Source organism: Balaenoptera borealis (genome assembly GCF_965194805.1).
Source record: "Balaenoptera borealis genome assembly, chromosome: 13".
NCBI classification, from domain to species: domain Eukaryota; kingdom Metazoa; phylum Chordata; class Mammalia; order Artiodactyla; family Balaenopteridae; genus Balaenoptera; species Balaenoptera borealis.
This window is the reverse complement of record NC_138870.1, coordinates 89,074,746-89,089,141: the sequence shown is the minus strand read 5'-3', so window position 1 is coordinate 89,089,141 and position 14,396 is coordinate 89,074,746. Positions and strand designations below refer to the sequence as shown.

At 42.6% G+C, this 14,396-nt stretch overlaps 1 protein-coding gene across 1 annotated transcript in view; it reads left to right on the top strand.

Moving 5' to 3' along the window:
- Positions 1-1,423: 1,423 nt before the first annotated feature.
- ALDH1L2 (aldehyde dehydrogenase 1 family member L2) overlaps positions 1,424-14,396 on the top strand; it is a 55,979-nt gene continuing 43,006 nt past the window's right edge. Inside the window, exons 1-2 of the mRNA XM_082349883.1 lie at positions 1,424-1,592; positions 10,133-10,277. Of these exons, the coding sequence (XP_082206009.1) occupies positions 1,545-1,592; positions 10,133-10,277 (193 nt within the window). The 5' untranslated portion in view covers positions 1,424-1,544. The remainder of the gene's footprint in view (positions 1,593-10,132; positions 10,278-14,396) is intronic.

The window sequence follows — 14,396 nt, the reverse complement described above, 5'->3', positions numbered from 1 at the left end:
TCTTAGACATCATGCATATTTTCTTATATTTGGGCAAACATAAGCTCATTTTTTTAAGTTGGGAGTTGGAGTATATAACTATGGAATCTTCACTCAGGAAAAACCACACTCCTTGCCCACCCTCCCTGGTTTAGAACAAATAAAATGAATATCAATATTTGGAAGTTTAAGAGAAGCAAGAAGTCACAAAAATGCAGTCAGAGAAATGGGGTGAATTGTCAAGAGGCAGTTCCTAAAGCAAAACCCTGGATGTTTGCTGCAATTCTCCAGGCTTTAAGAATGGTTCTTTTTCTAGAATGAATATATATATATATATATATATATATATATGTAACTGAGTATAACTGAGTCACTTTGCTGCACAGAAGAAATTAACACAACATTGTAAATCAACTATACTTCAATTTAAAAAAATTTTTTAAAGAGTGGTTCTTTTTCTTTCCTTCTTACCCTCTCAACAAGTGTTTTCTAAGCTCTGCTTAGTGCTAAATACTGTAAATCTTGATAAATAAGGCATGGAGTCAGCCTGCAAAGAGCTTCCAGTAGAGAAGATGACTGCTACATAAATAGTAGTAACAGACTGAGGCTTCATAAGAGCTGCAGAGACAAAAATCCTTCCCAGTTCAGAGGAGTGAAAGATTACTTTGAGGAAGTAAGGAGCTTAGGGAGGAAAGAATCAGGAAAAATACCTGTAGGAGGCAGCATTTGAGCTATGCCTTTAAGAAGAGAAGGAATTTGGTCATGCCTAGATGGTGACAAGTGACAGGTGGCAAGCTTTCCTGGGAAACGTTGTCCAGGAAGGAATAGGCAAGTACTATGGTCACACTGAATTACATGTGCAAAAGAGAAGCGAGAAATAAGAGTAAGTGCCAAACTACAGACGGCCTTGAATGCCAGGCTAAGGAGTTCTGTTTGAGACAAGTGCTCAGCTAAAGCATGTCTTGAGCGTTTCTTCAGAGAGGTGAGGGAAAAGGCTGTCGGGTGTCTATCATCTATCTACCCATCTATTTGTCTATCATCTATCGGGACCAACTCTGTGCCAAGCCCTTTGCCAGGTGCTTTATACACAATCTCTCATTAAATCTTCTTATCAGACTATGAGATAGGAATCAGGATCCTTACGTCGCGAAGGTGCCCTCACTCGTTTATCTTTCGTGGCTCCACGCACTTGCCTGCTGTCTTCTCAGGACTATGTTAAGGACATGACCTGGGGTGTCAGACTGACCTTTAAGGCAGATCCTTATGTACGTCAGAGGGTGTGAGTAACTGGGAGAAGATCCCACAGCTAGTGAGACCGCACCGAGGCAGCCGCCAGAAGCTGTCGCTCGGGCTGGGCACGAGCGCGGCTCCGGGAGACTGGAGCACGCCCCGCCCAGTCGCTCGCGATTGGCCGCGGGAGCCCTGACAGATGAGGGGGCGGGGCCGCGAGCTGGGTCCCGGGACTCGCCCGGGACTCCGAGGCTGCAGGCCGCGCCTAGGCTGAGCCGCCCCCGCCTGCCTCCCGTTTTCCTCCCGCGCCGCCCGCACGAGCGCTCCTTTCCAGCATGTTGTGGCAGGGCAACCGGGCGCTCCGGCGCTTCTCCACCGGCCAGGTGAGTCCGGCCCCGGCGAGCTTCCCGGCTCTCACCCGGGGGCTGCTTTCCAGATCCGGAGAGGGCGGGCCGGGCGGCGGGGCTGAGGGACGGCAGCTGTGTTTACTTTGCTAAAGGCCAGGACGACGTTTTTAAAACCGGGAGAGTGAAGAGAAGGGTCCGGGGAGGGTCCTGAATGGGGCTTGTCGAGCTAGCCATTGTCTTCTACCGGGACGGGGCTGAGGATGTCTGGCTGGGATTGACAGGGTGGAAACAGTCACTCGGCAAGAGGGACAGAGTCGGTTCCCTTTCCGTTTTCATTTCAATTGTGAGATCTCTGCCTGGTTACGAGATAGAGCCGAGGTACAGGACCGAGACCACCTCCTGGAGGAGAATGGTATCAAGTCAACCGGGTCCTCCTCCGCGGCCTGAGAGGTGTGAGCGCTCCCGACTGGCATGCAGGGCCCATTCAGAGAATGGCACTCCGAGCCGTTGACCGCAAGCTCATTATTATTCCTGAGCTGCAGGCGGCAAGATTTCTAGGATCACCAGGCGCTGCAGAAGCAGCCACCCTGGAACATTAGTAAACTATGGTGCAAAAACCTAGCCCTGGCCCAGCCCCGCGCCTTGGAATTGCATCAGCCTCTCCAGAAATGGAATGAAGGAGGACACGTTGCATGGGGCGCTGCCTTCAGCACTTCAGGGACCTGGGGAGAGATGCCTCCCTGCATCTAGACAGACTCCAAGCTGTTTAGGGAAGAAAAAATCCACCCCATGTACATCATCTCTTTTATAGGAAGTGCATGTTTGCTGTGTTATAAAAGAATTTGCTTTTTGATTCCTCTTCTCTGCCAAAGTCATATGCGCATGTGTACATATCCAGATGTAAAAAACTTGGGGCAGAGAGAAGTCTTGAGTAGCATCAAGAACTGGCCCAAAGTTGCATAAATGGAAAAGGTTTTGTCCCCCAGACAGCCACAAGTAATGAGAATTCACTTTATCCCATGCAGTCAGTTCTAGTTATTTTGGGAGTATTCACCTTTTTTTAAATAAGCAAAAAGAAACTTGCTCTGGCAGATATTTTGCTTGCTGTCCTATGCAGAGCTCTCGACTCCTCCTTAGCTTTCTCCTGCCACGTGGCACACGGGAATCTGGGTTGGATGGCACAGAGAACAAGGGGCTTGTGCATGACTGTTTTATTGGCCTCCTCTGTCAACACCTTTCATTTAATTGTCTTTTTTTGGAGAGCAGAAGGGGTTCCTGAAGGATGAAAAAATGCCAATAGTGGGGTTACATAAGATTTCAGTAATAAAAGATGAACATCCCAGGTGGCAAATGGCATAAACAAAAACACCCTTGTGGGGAAGCACCAGGTATGGTCAGGGGTCAGGGGCCTGAGTCTATCTCTAGGAATACATTTGGGAGAGCAGTGCCATATGGCTGGGAAGAAGGCAGGTTCTTCAATGGTCAAAGGAAGACATGGAATAATAAGTGAAGAATTTGGGATATTTTACTCCATAGAAAATGGAGATTCATCCTTTGGACCATGTTCTATAAGAATTGTTCAAAATCAGACATGGCTGGTGGGAGCGTAAAATGGTACAGCTGCTTTGGAAAACTGACTTTTTTTTAATAAAATTAAACATAAACCCTTCAAATGACCCAGCAGTTGCCCTCATAGGTATTTACCCAAGAGAAATGAAAACTTATGTTCACACAAATACCTATTTATGGATGTTTACAAAGGGATTATTCATAGTCACCAATTTAAATGTCTTTCAGCTGGTGGCAGGATAAGCAAACTGTGGTATATCCATCCATATAGTGGAATCTTAACCCAGAAAAAAAAAAAAAAAGGAATGGACTACTGATATATACAACAACATGGATGAAACTCAAATATGTATGCTAAGTGTAAGAAGGCAGACTCAAAGGGCTGCATATGTGTATGAGTCCATTTGTCTGACACTTTGGAAAGAGTAAACCTATAGTGATGGAAAAAAAGGCCAGTGGTTATCAGGGGCTGGAGATAGGGGGAGGAATTGACAGCAAAGGGATGGGAGGGAATTTGGGAGGATGATGGAACTGTTCTTTATCTTGATTGTAACAGTGGTTACATGACTGTGTGTTTGTCCAAACTCAAAGAATTTTACATTGAAAATGGTGTGTTCATTGTATGTAAATTGTACCTTCGTATGAAAAAAATTTTTTTAAATCACACAGCGCTTTTGAGTTTGGTATTAAAGCAGAATGAAGGAGGAATGAAAAAAAAATCTCTCAGAACTTAACAAAATCCAAGGAGGAAATAAGTTCATAACACTTCCTGATATAATTAATTTTTCCATTCTCTGTCTTAAAGAAATGAACTTAGAAATATTTAATGATCTCAGCTTAATGATATGACTGGATCTCATTAACTAGTGCAACTATATATAGCAATAAGACCCTTTGTCAATTAGTTATCATTGTTCACTTCCAGTATCTTGCCTGGCTCACTGCTTCTTAATTTCTCCCGATGGTGGGAGCTATTTAGCCCTCATATTTATTTGGCACTCTGTTACTTAGCTGTTATTTCCTCTGCCAGTGTCTGGGACAAGCCTGGCTGATGCTCTGGATTCATAGCCTGGTTCCAGGACTTAGGGTTACTTTATGATCCAATTCAAGAGGCTGGACCTTTCCCTGCTTCTTGAAACCAAGTACTGGCTTTATACCCTAGTTCTAGCAACCAGGTCCTTAACTTGTTTCCTTATTGCCTGACCCTCTGCTTTGGCATCTAATTTGATTTAGGACCTTCAGATTCAACTTCAAACCATATTAAATTGTGTATTATGTACTGAGCACTTCATCTAAATCCTGAAGAAAGAATAATAATAATAATAGGTATCATGGATATAGGACTTTGTATGCACCAGGCACTGTTATAAATGCTTTACATATACTCATTTAGTCTTCATAACATCTCAGTGAAGTGGGTACTATTATAATGCCCGTTCTACGAATCGGGAAACTGAGACCCAGATAAATTACATAATTTTTTAGAGTCTCACAGCCAAAAAGGATAAAACAATAAACACGAGGTAAATAGTCCCTGCTTTCAAGGAGTCCATAGGTTAGTGGGACAGATGATTAAACTTGCCTTTAGGTAAAGGATAATAACGGAAGGGAAATACAAGTGGACAATAAAATATGAAAAGGCACTCAACCAAACTAGGGCAGGCACTACTCTTGTGCCTTTAGCTTAGGGATCCCAAACAACCCCCCCCCCCCGCCCCGAGGCCAAACAGGTAAGACAAATGTAGCATTTGGGCTGGAAGGAGTGAAAGACCACATTCAGAGTTAAAGGGGGCCGCCCCTGCTCAGCTCCAGCCGACCGTCCCCACATGGGAATGTCGACCATGGTTGACAAACCTCCTGATTTTTAAAGAGAAGTCAGAAATTCAGCCTGCTAATGTGAAACCTCCTAAAAATCTTATCACAGTTCTTCTGCAGATGCTCTGTGGGCCAAATAAAATCCTCTTTGCCAGGCCACTGATTGCAGCCCCACCATGCACTGTGCCCAGAGCTTGGCAAATGCTCAAAACATGCTTGGTGAACAGATCTTGCGCACCATCAGGCACGATTTGGGGAACCATGTGCCGAATGGTCCATTAAGAGTTAGGCATCTCAGTGTCTCAGAAAAATTTATTTTGTTTTATTCTTTTGTGGGAAGGTCCTTTCTCCTTTCCAGTTCTCATTGGGAAAACTGCCAGTTCTCACAACTGCTAATGTGGACAGCTTTGACCTTATTTTACATCCTGCTCAGTTGGTTCTATTAAGGTAGCATCTGCTTCACAAAAGGGCTTCGGATCAGCACAGACTCCTAGCCCTGTGCCTTTAAGTTTTCCAGAGAAGACTGTGTGTATTTTTCTTTAAATCGTTGGAGCATAATCAGAGTCCATATTAACTTGCTTCCCGAAGAATTTCACCAGGATGTGGATAGCCTGGGAATGCAATATTTGATAGTTTAAGAAACAAAAGCTCTGTTCCCTGCAAAAGGCTCTTCTAATGCAGAAGGTTATCTCTAGAGAACCCCAAGATAACAGCACTTATCACCCGGATTTAGAAATGCTGTGGGTCATTTTATGCCCCCTTCTTCTTTCTCACCAATATAACAAGGCACTGAGAGTGCCTTAAAGTATGTTCTCTGGTCATCAGCCTAACCCTTTAATGAATGGTGCTGTTTCCCATGTCAGGACCACCATGATATTCCCTTAGGAAGTCTGATGGAACTATTTCCCATAATTGACCTGTCAAACTATCGCCAAATTTTCCTTTTAAAAAAGAAGGGTGCGGGGGGGAACCATCAACATAGGAAAGCCATAGAAGCACATCTGCTGAAGTGAAATAGATCTGAGTTTGAATCCTTCCTCTGCCCCTTATTAGCCCTGTCCGTGGACAGGTTACTTAACTTCCCCGAGCCCTATGTTTTCTCATTTGTAAAATGGATCACGGTAAGGCTTAAAGACATATGATAAGGATTTGATACATTCTTTTTAATCGGTGAAAAAGGCTCAATACAGTGCCTGCCTCATGGTACGCTCCAAGTAGGAAAGATCCATTTTCATCATTTTTATTTACCTGGGTATTACTTGTGGTATAATAATGATACTAGTTGACATTTATTGAGCCTTTGTTATTGCCACGCACTGCACTAATACATTACATGCTTTATCCCACTAAATCCTCCTAACAACCTTATGAGATAGGTACTATTATTATTCAGATTTTAACTGATGAGGCTGAGCTCAAGATCGAACAGCTGGTGTTATAGAAAAACAATGGCACTGGGGTAATAACTAGATTAGAATCTCAGAGCTGCTGCTGAGTAGTGATTTAACTCCAGACTGTGTCTTTTTTTTTTTTATTTTTTTTTAATACCATGCATTGTCTTTCTTTCTTTCTTTTTATTCACTTATTTTATTTTATTTTTGGCTGTGTTGGGTCCTCGCAGGGGTCACTCCTTGCCACGGCACGCAGGCCCCTCACTGCGGAGGCCCCTCCCGCTGCAGAGCATGGGCTCCAGGCGCGCAGGCTTCAGCAGTTGTGGCGCGTGGGCTCAGTAGTTGTGGTGCACGGGCTTAGTTGCTCCGCGGCATGTGGGATCCTCCCGGACCAGGGATGGAACCCGTGTGCCCTGCACTGGCAGGCGGATTCTTAACCACTGCACCACCAGGGAAGACCCAGGCTGTATCTTAACCTCTCTTTGTTTTAATTTCTTCTGTAAAGCCATCTGTAAAATGGCTTATTAATGTCTGTCTCTTGGGAGTCATTGGGCAATCAAAATGAGGTAACATATATTAAATACCTGACACATACCAGGGTCTCGTTAAAATGTTTGCTATTACTGCCACCATTTTTTCCTGACCCTAACTCCCCAGGGCAAAATCTTTTTTGTAGGGGGCGGACACACACTCTGTACAGCAGAGATTCGCAGACTTTAGTGTGCCTGTCAATCAATGGAGAGCTTGTTCAAATGCAGCTTCCTGGGCTAATAAGGTGCAGAGGCAGGATCCAAACTTCCTCATATGCTTTTGAGTTAGTGCCAGCTTCCTGAGGGTCTGACTCAGTAGATCAGGGATGGGGCCCAGGAAACCACATTTTAACATTTCCTCCCAGCTGATTCTGCCAACATGGGCAGTCAGTCCTCAGATCATACTTGGAGAAATAAGACTAAGGTGAAATATCCCAGTCCAGCTTTTTGGAATTATACTAACTGATTATAAATACTTAAAATCTTAAACTCTGAAATTTTTCTCACTGCTAGAAACTCACCTTTAAGGTTTCAGTTTTACCACTAAGCTCAGAAAGTGTTTCAGTGAGTGTAGAATTTCCAGAGATACTGACATGGTTTCTTTAAACACTGTCTTTCTGGGGCAGTGTTGACTCTAGAATTGAACTCCCAATAACCAGATGACAGCTGAGAGCACATTACAATTGAGTCACCTCATCCTCTTGGCTCTTGTATGTTTTAAGACTAATAATTTTAGAAGTCTTAAAATATTTGGTGTTGGTAATGGTACGAGGTAAAGCCAAATTTTGTAAGATAGCCAACACGTCAGTTCTATTTCAAGCAACAGCATTAATTATAGGATTTGAAGATAGAATACTTACAGAACATTTTGATATTTTTGATGAGAGGAAATGAAATAGTCATGCATTATCTGCAGGCAAATTGTGCTGTTCTTACAGAGTTAATCTGTTTGTTTGCAAGAATCTATTAGACGTTGAAGCTCTAGGCTCTTTTGGGATAGAAACTTTGGCTGGCCATGGAAAAGAATTTTTATACCAAAACCTTAATTGTTTAATTATCAGCTCACAGGGAAGATGTGAACCCATACGCTTTTTTTTTTTTTTTTTTTTGGCTGCGTTGGGTCTTTGTTGCTGCACGCGGGCTTTTTCTAGTTGCGGCGAGCAGGGGCTACTCTTCGTTGTGGTGCGCGGGCTTCTCATTGCGGTGGCTTCTCTTGTTGTGGAGCACAGGCTCTAGACACGTGGGCTTTGGTAGTTGTGGCTCGTGGGCTCTAGAGCGCAGGCTCAGTAGTTGTGGCGCATGGGCTTTGTTGCTCTGGGGCATGTGGGATCTTCCCAGACCAGGGCTTGAACCCATGTCCCCTGCATTGGCAGGCGGATTCTTAACCACTGTGCCACCAGGGGTGGTCCCTGAACCTGTACGCTTTTAAGTTCATGCCTAAAAAGGGATGCCATCTATGCCCTTAAGAAAGTGGGAAATAAGGGAAAATTGTTTCCTCATAGTCAGATTTTAACAGTGAGGCTTTACTAATTTAGAATGACTTTCTGGAATATTAATGAATCCCATTGAGATTGAAGGAAAAATATTTTAAATCCAAATCCTGTGGAGATGTATTCTAACGTGGAGGAATGAAAGATGGAAAGAACTCTGGGGAACTGGGGTTTGTTCTTTGCCAAGACGGGAAGCTCATAGGAGGTCGTGACCCTCTGATTACCTCCACATGCACAAGCCTGCATCTAGCCTGCTTCACCTGGTGGCTCTTCATCACCGTCTTAACAATCATCATGTCAACATGTTACCTTAAGCTTTGTGAAAAGGTTTCATCTTGGGAGAATTTACAGAAGGCATAATTGCTTAAAGACAGTCCTTAAAAACTTTAACTCCTTTAGTGCCACTCTTATCTATGTGGCGTTTATATTTATTGACAATCACTGCATTTTTGTGCATCAGTGTTAATGTTCTAAAAAAGGAGATGGAAGAGATGGGCAGTAGTGGCTCATTTTATTTTTAAGTACATTTGCGGGTTTTGGAGTCAGATGGCCCTGGATTCAAATCCTACCCCTCCCTTGTTTTGCTAGTATGACCTTGGAGATATACTTGATATTTCTAAGTCTTGGTTTCTTCATTCATAAAATGGTACAAAATGGGGGATAAGAAAACAGGATAGTTGTGAGGATTAAAATAAATGAAATTATGTGCAGGCCTCAATTCCTTATCTGAAATCTACGGGGCCAAATGTAGGGTTCAGAATTATTCACATTTGAGAAGGTCAATATGGTACGTAGGACCTTACACACAATTTACAGTAGGGTCTGGGATAGTATCTGTAATGAAGCACATTGACTTTTCTGCAGCAAAATACAATATACTATAAGTAAAGACTATAAGTGACATTATCAGTTCAGGTCAAGTTTGAAGCCAAATGACTGCATTAACTTATAAGAAACCTACAAGGACTATAAAGAACATTTCATTAGTTCAGTCCACGTCTTGAGACCAAATGAGTTTATGCCACTTACCAAGGATTTTAGAATTCTGGACCGTGTGAAAAAACACAGAATTGTCTAGTATATAGGAAAGCCTTTAAAACATTATTAAAGCTTTTATTTAAACAGTGCTTTGTGTCAGACACTGCATTAAGCCTAATGCATATTGTCATCTACCTTGATCAGAATTGTGTGAGTTGGTGTTATTCCAATTTTACAGATGAGGGGAAAAAAAGGCAAATGGAAGTTAGTTACTTGCTAAAGGTCACACAACTAATAAGGGGTGGGTGACACTAGGTTTGACCCTAGATAGTCTAGGATCTGCTTTTGACCCCTATGTTATACTAGATGTTAGCTCTTGGCCTCTTTTGGAGGTGGGCATAAAAAATTGCAGGGCATAAAAGCATTGTCATATTGAAATAGATCTTGCTCAGAATTACACCCCTTTTAACTATGAAACTTATGCTTATTTGTTAACATCTGGCCTCATTTCATCAAGGAGTTGAAATGCCTTGTAAAAATATATGCAATCCCAATGATTATAATGAATAATCAAGGGAGTTAGAGCAAAGGGAAAATGAGGAATACTTAGATGTGAAATTATTTTCACTACTATCTATATAGCATGTAGTCTGAGTTCAGTGTATGTCAATAACTATTTTACTGTGTAGATCTTTGAGCCTTTTGTAATGCTCAAGTCATCTTGTATGATTGAAAAAAGAGTGTTTATTATCCATATGTCTTCTATCCATACTAATACCTGTCACTGTTGAATTGTTTCACAGGTTTATTTCAAAAACAAGCTGAAGGTGGCACTTATTGGTCAGAGCCTCTTTGGACAAGAAGTCTACAGCCACCTCTGCAAAGAGGGCCACCGAGTTGTGGGAGTGTTCACAGTTCCAGATAAGGATGGAAAAGCTGACCCACTGGGTGAGTATATCTTGGAACAACTGGATCAAGGACTGCACTGGCCTCCACTCTGCCTGTTGAAAGCCTTCTCAGGCCAAGTCTATTTGTGTGGTGGATACAGACTCAGAAACTCTCCCTTCTCTGTGGGCCTCAAGACAAAGATGCAGGCCCCTATTGTACTAAGAGTTTCTCCACTTACCTCCATGGTAATCACCAGGTCCCTCAGAGGAATTTCCAAGCATGTGTTTTTCCTGAATTACACTTGTGACTTTCCAAAGGTGCTATGGGACATCTAGAATAATGTCTGTTGCAGAGGTGCCAATAGGAATGCAGGGAAGGCCACACCCAACAATAGCAATTGATGTGGGGTCATAAAGAATACATTTATCTCAGAACAAATTATAGCTATGACTGCTTGGTTATTAAGGTAGGTAAAGAAAATAGCCATCCTCAGAGCAAACCTACAGCGTGATTCTGATTTTCACGCTATAGTTATGTTGAAAAAGAGTGCAAGAAACAGTCTACAGGTAGGGAATAAGAACTAGCATCTAGAAATCGTGACTTATGACTTGAATCTTTATAAATCACTGGTATGATGCAATATATTGGTTGGGAAACAATATCTGTGATATACCTAAAATTTTACTTTTCTTTCTTGGAGGAATCAGCTCTGGGGTTCATTCTAGTTCTTGTTACTGGGGTGATTGGATGAAGGCAGTCAAAAGGTACAAACTTCCCATTATAAGATAAATAAGGACTAGGGATGTAGTGTACAGCATGATAAATATAATTCACACCGCTGTATATTATATATGAAAGTTGTTAAGAAAGTAAATTCCTAGAGTTCTCAACACAGGGGAAAATTTGTTTCTTTTTCTTTAATTTTGTATCTATGTGAGAGGATGGATGCTCACTAAACTTATTGTGATAATCATTTCATGATGTATGTAAGTCACATCATTATGCTGTACACCTTAAACTTACACAGTGTTGTATATCAATTATATCTCAGTAAAACTGGAAGAAAAAAAAAAGAGTCAAGCTAAAAAAGAGTTGGGCCAAGAACACATATGCACATGGATTTAACCACTTGATTTAGAAATTATTCGTGTTTCAGAAAAAGATTAGCTCTACCTGGGAAATTCTGAGGGAATCTGCCTCATGAATTCATACCTGGCCCCAAGGGCAGAAGGGGACAGATTCCCATCACTGGGACTACCTGTCTCATCATTAACTACCTGTCTCATCATTATCTATTCCCACCAGCTTTGTGTGGGGGATGTTTGGAAAGACTTATATTTGGGGTATCAGATTGGCTGTTGAATCAGGAGGACCTCAAATAATATTAGCTTAAATAAGACAGAAGTCCCTTTCTCAAGTTTGGATTGACCATCACAGCTGTTGTGGCAGCCAGGTATTTATCACAATGAAGGCTGCTTCTGTTTGTTGTCTTGACATTATCAACACTGGGCTTCCATCTTATGGTCCAAGGTAGTGGCTTCAGCCCCCACTATCAACTCTGCATTCCAGCAAGCAGAAAGGGCAAGATGGGAAGCAGAGGGCAAGCCTTTATTAAGGGCATAATCCAGAAGTTTTACATATTACTCCCACTTGTATCCTGTTGGCTAGAACTTAGTCATAGGCCAAATCTATTTGCAGAACAGGCTGAGAAATACAGATTTTATTTGGGGTGGCCATGTGTTCAGCTAAAGTGTTCAGCTAAAGTAGAGGAATCCTTGGTAAGGGAGGAAAGGGGGCAACTAAGAGTCTCTACCATGTACATGAACTTCAGAAGAATTGCAAGCATGTGACTCTTACACCTCCTTTCAGAGTGTTTCCTGGGAAATGAACTTTTCCCTGGTACCTGGTCCCAGCATATGATTAACAGTGTATGTTCTAGAATCATGAAACTAGTTCTGACTCTGCCACTTGATAGCTGTGTGACCCTGGACAAGTCACTTAAACTCATTAAGCTTAGTTCAGTAATACCCATCTCACATGGATTAAATGAGATAACGTATGTAAAGTGCTCAGCACGGCACCTGATTCATAAAAAGGATCAATAATGACAGCGGCGATTTTTGTTGTCGGTATAGTCAACTAGAGCAACAAAAAATAGTCCTGGGGCAGCCAAAAATCAATATGGGGGAGCAACACCTGAATGGCTCAAGCTTGTCTCGGTGGAGTGGATCTTTCAAATGAAGACTTCTAAGTCTCTTCCACCCCATTTTTCTTTCCCAGTCTAACCTTTCACAATTTTCTCCCAATTTCACCACACTTTTTTCACCACCATTTACCCATTTTCCTATCATCTGACATTTTGTTTTGTTCACAGCTTTTTGAACAATTTTAGGAACATTTACATGTTGTAAACATTATTCTACTGGTCTCTCAGATTCTCCCAAATGGATTGACTAAAGCGTCACCTTGAAGGTCAAGGCGATTTTAGGACTTGTTAGGCTTTGGCCTTTAGGCTTCGTGGGCGCATCATCCCCTCCAGAGTCTATGGATGTTGATGATTAGATAGGGAGAAAGGAAAGGAAGCCAGAGCATGCAGGTAAAATGCCTTAGTTAAGACTTCTGGATATTGCCGAAAATGTAGTTTCTTTGTGTTATTGATGGAGAATAAATATATATATACTTAATATATGTAAGGTATATAGTTAGTAAAAGTGCTCTTTTATTATGGAAAAAACGGGCTTGTGCTGTCTGTACTTTGGAGGGCCATTCCATTTCACACACAGGTAGGAGGGAGTCATTCCTTTCAGAAGGGACAACATTTCCTAAGCAAAGAGCCTGGGATCTGCTTCCATAGGGCAAACCCTTACGGGGAGCATGGATTCTCCACTCTTGGCCTCTCTCCTCCACTAACTTATCTTATTGGCGAATTTAGGAGGAGGAACTAGACAGACGCAGCTCAACTCAGCTACTTTTGAAACCACACTCTTCCTCAGATGGGACTCGAACCCAGCGACACCTCGGACTAGGACTTGAACCACAATCCCTGACCTAGGAGGGGACTTGAACCCACTGTCTTTTCATTGAAACCGCTTACCTGGTGTCAGGACTTACTGAAGCTCGGGTTCTTTTGTCTCAGCACAGAAAGAGTTCAAGGTGAGGCAAAGTGGCAGGCAAAGACTGAGTTTATTAGCATAGGAGGCTTGAGAGATACAAGCAGGCCGGCAAGGGAGCACGGCCCCAAGAACAAAGAGGGCTACTTTTTTTTTTTAATGTTTATGTATTTATTTGGCAGCACTGCTTGAGGCGCAGGGGATCTTCGTTGCCGAGTACGGGACCTTCTTTGCGGTATGCGGGATCTTTAGTTGTGGCACACATGCGGGATCTATAGTTCCCTGACCAGGGATCGAACCCGGGCCGCCTGCATTGGGAGCACGAGTCTTAATCACTGGACCACCAGGGAAGTCCCCAGAGGGCTACATTTTTATAGTCAAAGAAAAAATGGGAGGGGAGAAGACCACCTTCTTCCTCATTTTGTGTAGATGTCAAGGCTTACATCATTAGTTCCTCCTTTGACCCTACATGGTCTAACCGGGACTGTCATGGCTCTATTTAAATCATATGCATATTAGCAAAAGGGTGGTAACATATACTAAAATATGGTAATTTGTCTCAGGTTTCGGTATAATGTCCCCTTCCACCTAGTTTCTTTCCCCTTTCATCTGTATACCTGTCTTAGCTACGTGCAAGAATGCAGTTTTTCTCAGGGTCTGTTATCTTATAGACCTCCCAAAGCCGAATGTAGGCTTATACCTGTTTTTCTGTGGTATTGGCCTAAGTAAGTCTGTTTAGTTTCAAAATGTTCTGATTGTTGCTTAGCTGCCCGATGGTCTGGGCATTTTCTGGTTGGTGTCTAGCTTATGGTGATCTCCTGAAGTCTCTCTCTATCTATCTTCCCCTAGTGGGATTTCTAGCTGTATAACTATCTTATTCTATCCCCATCACTTTCTCCATTTATCTTTTGGGATCTGCCTGTTTGGCGGGGAGAGTGTTCCAGTCTACAGTTTGCCCTGTGATAAAAGGGACTCCCCCCCAGGAAACAGGTGTGGGAAGGGAATCAAGGTTTTCCATCTGTACCAGAGGCTACGTCTAATTGGGGTGGTGATGTTTTGGCACTTGACT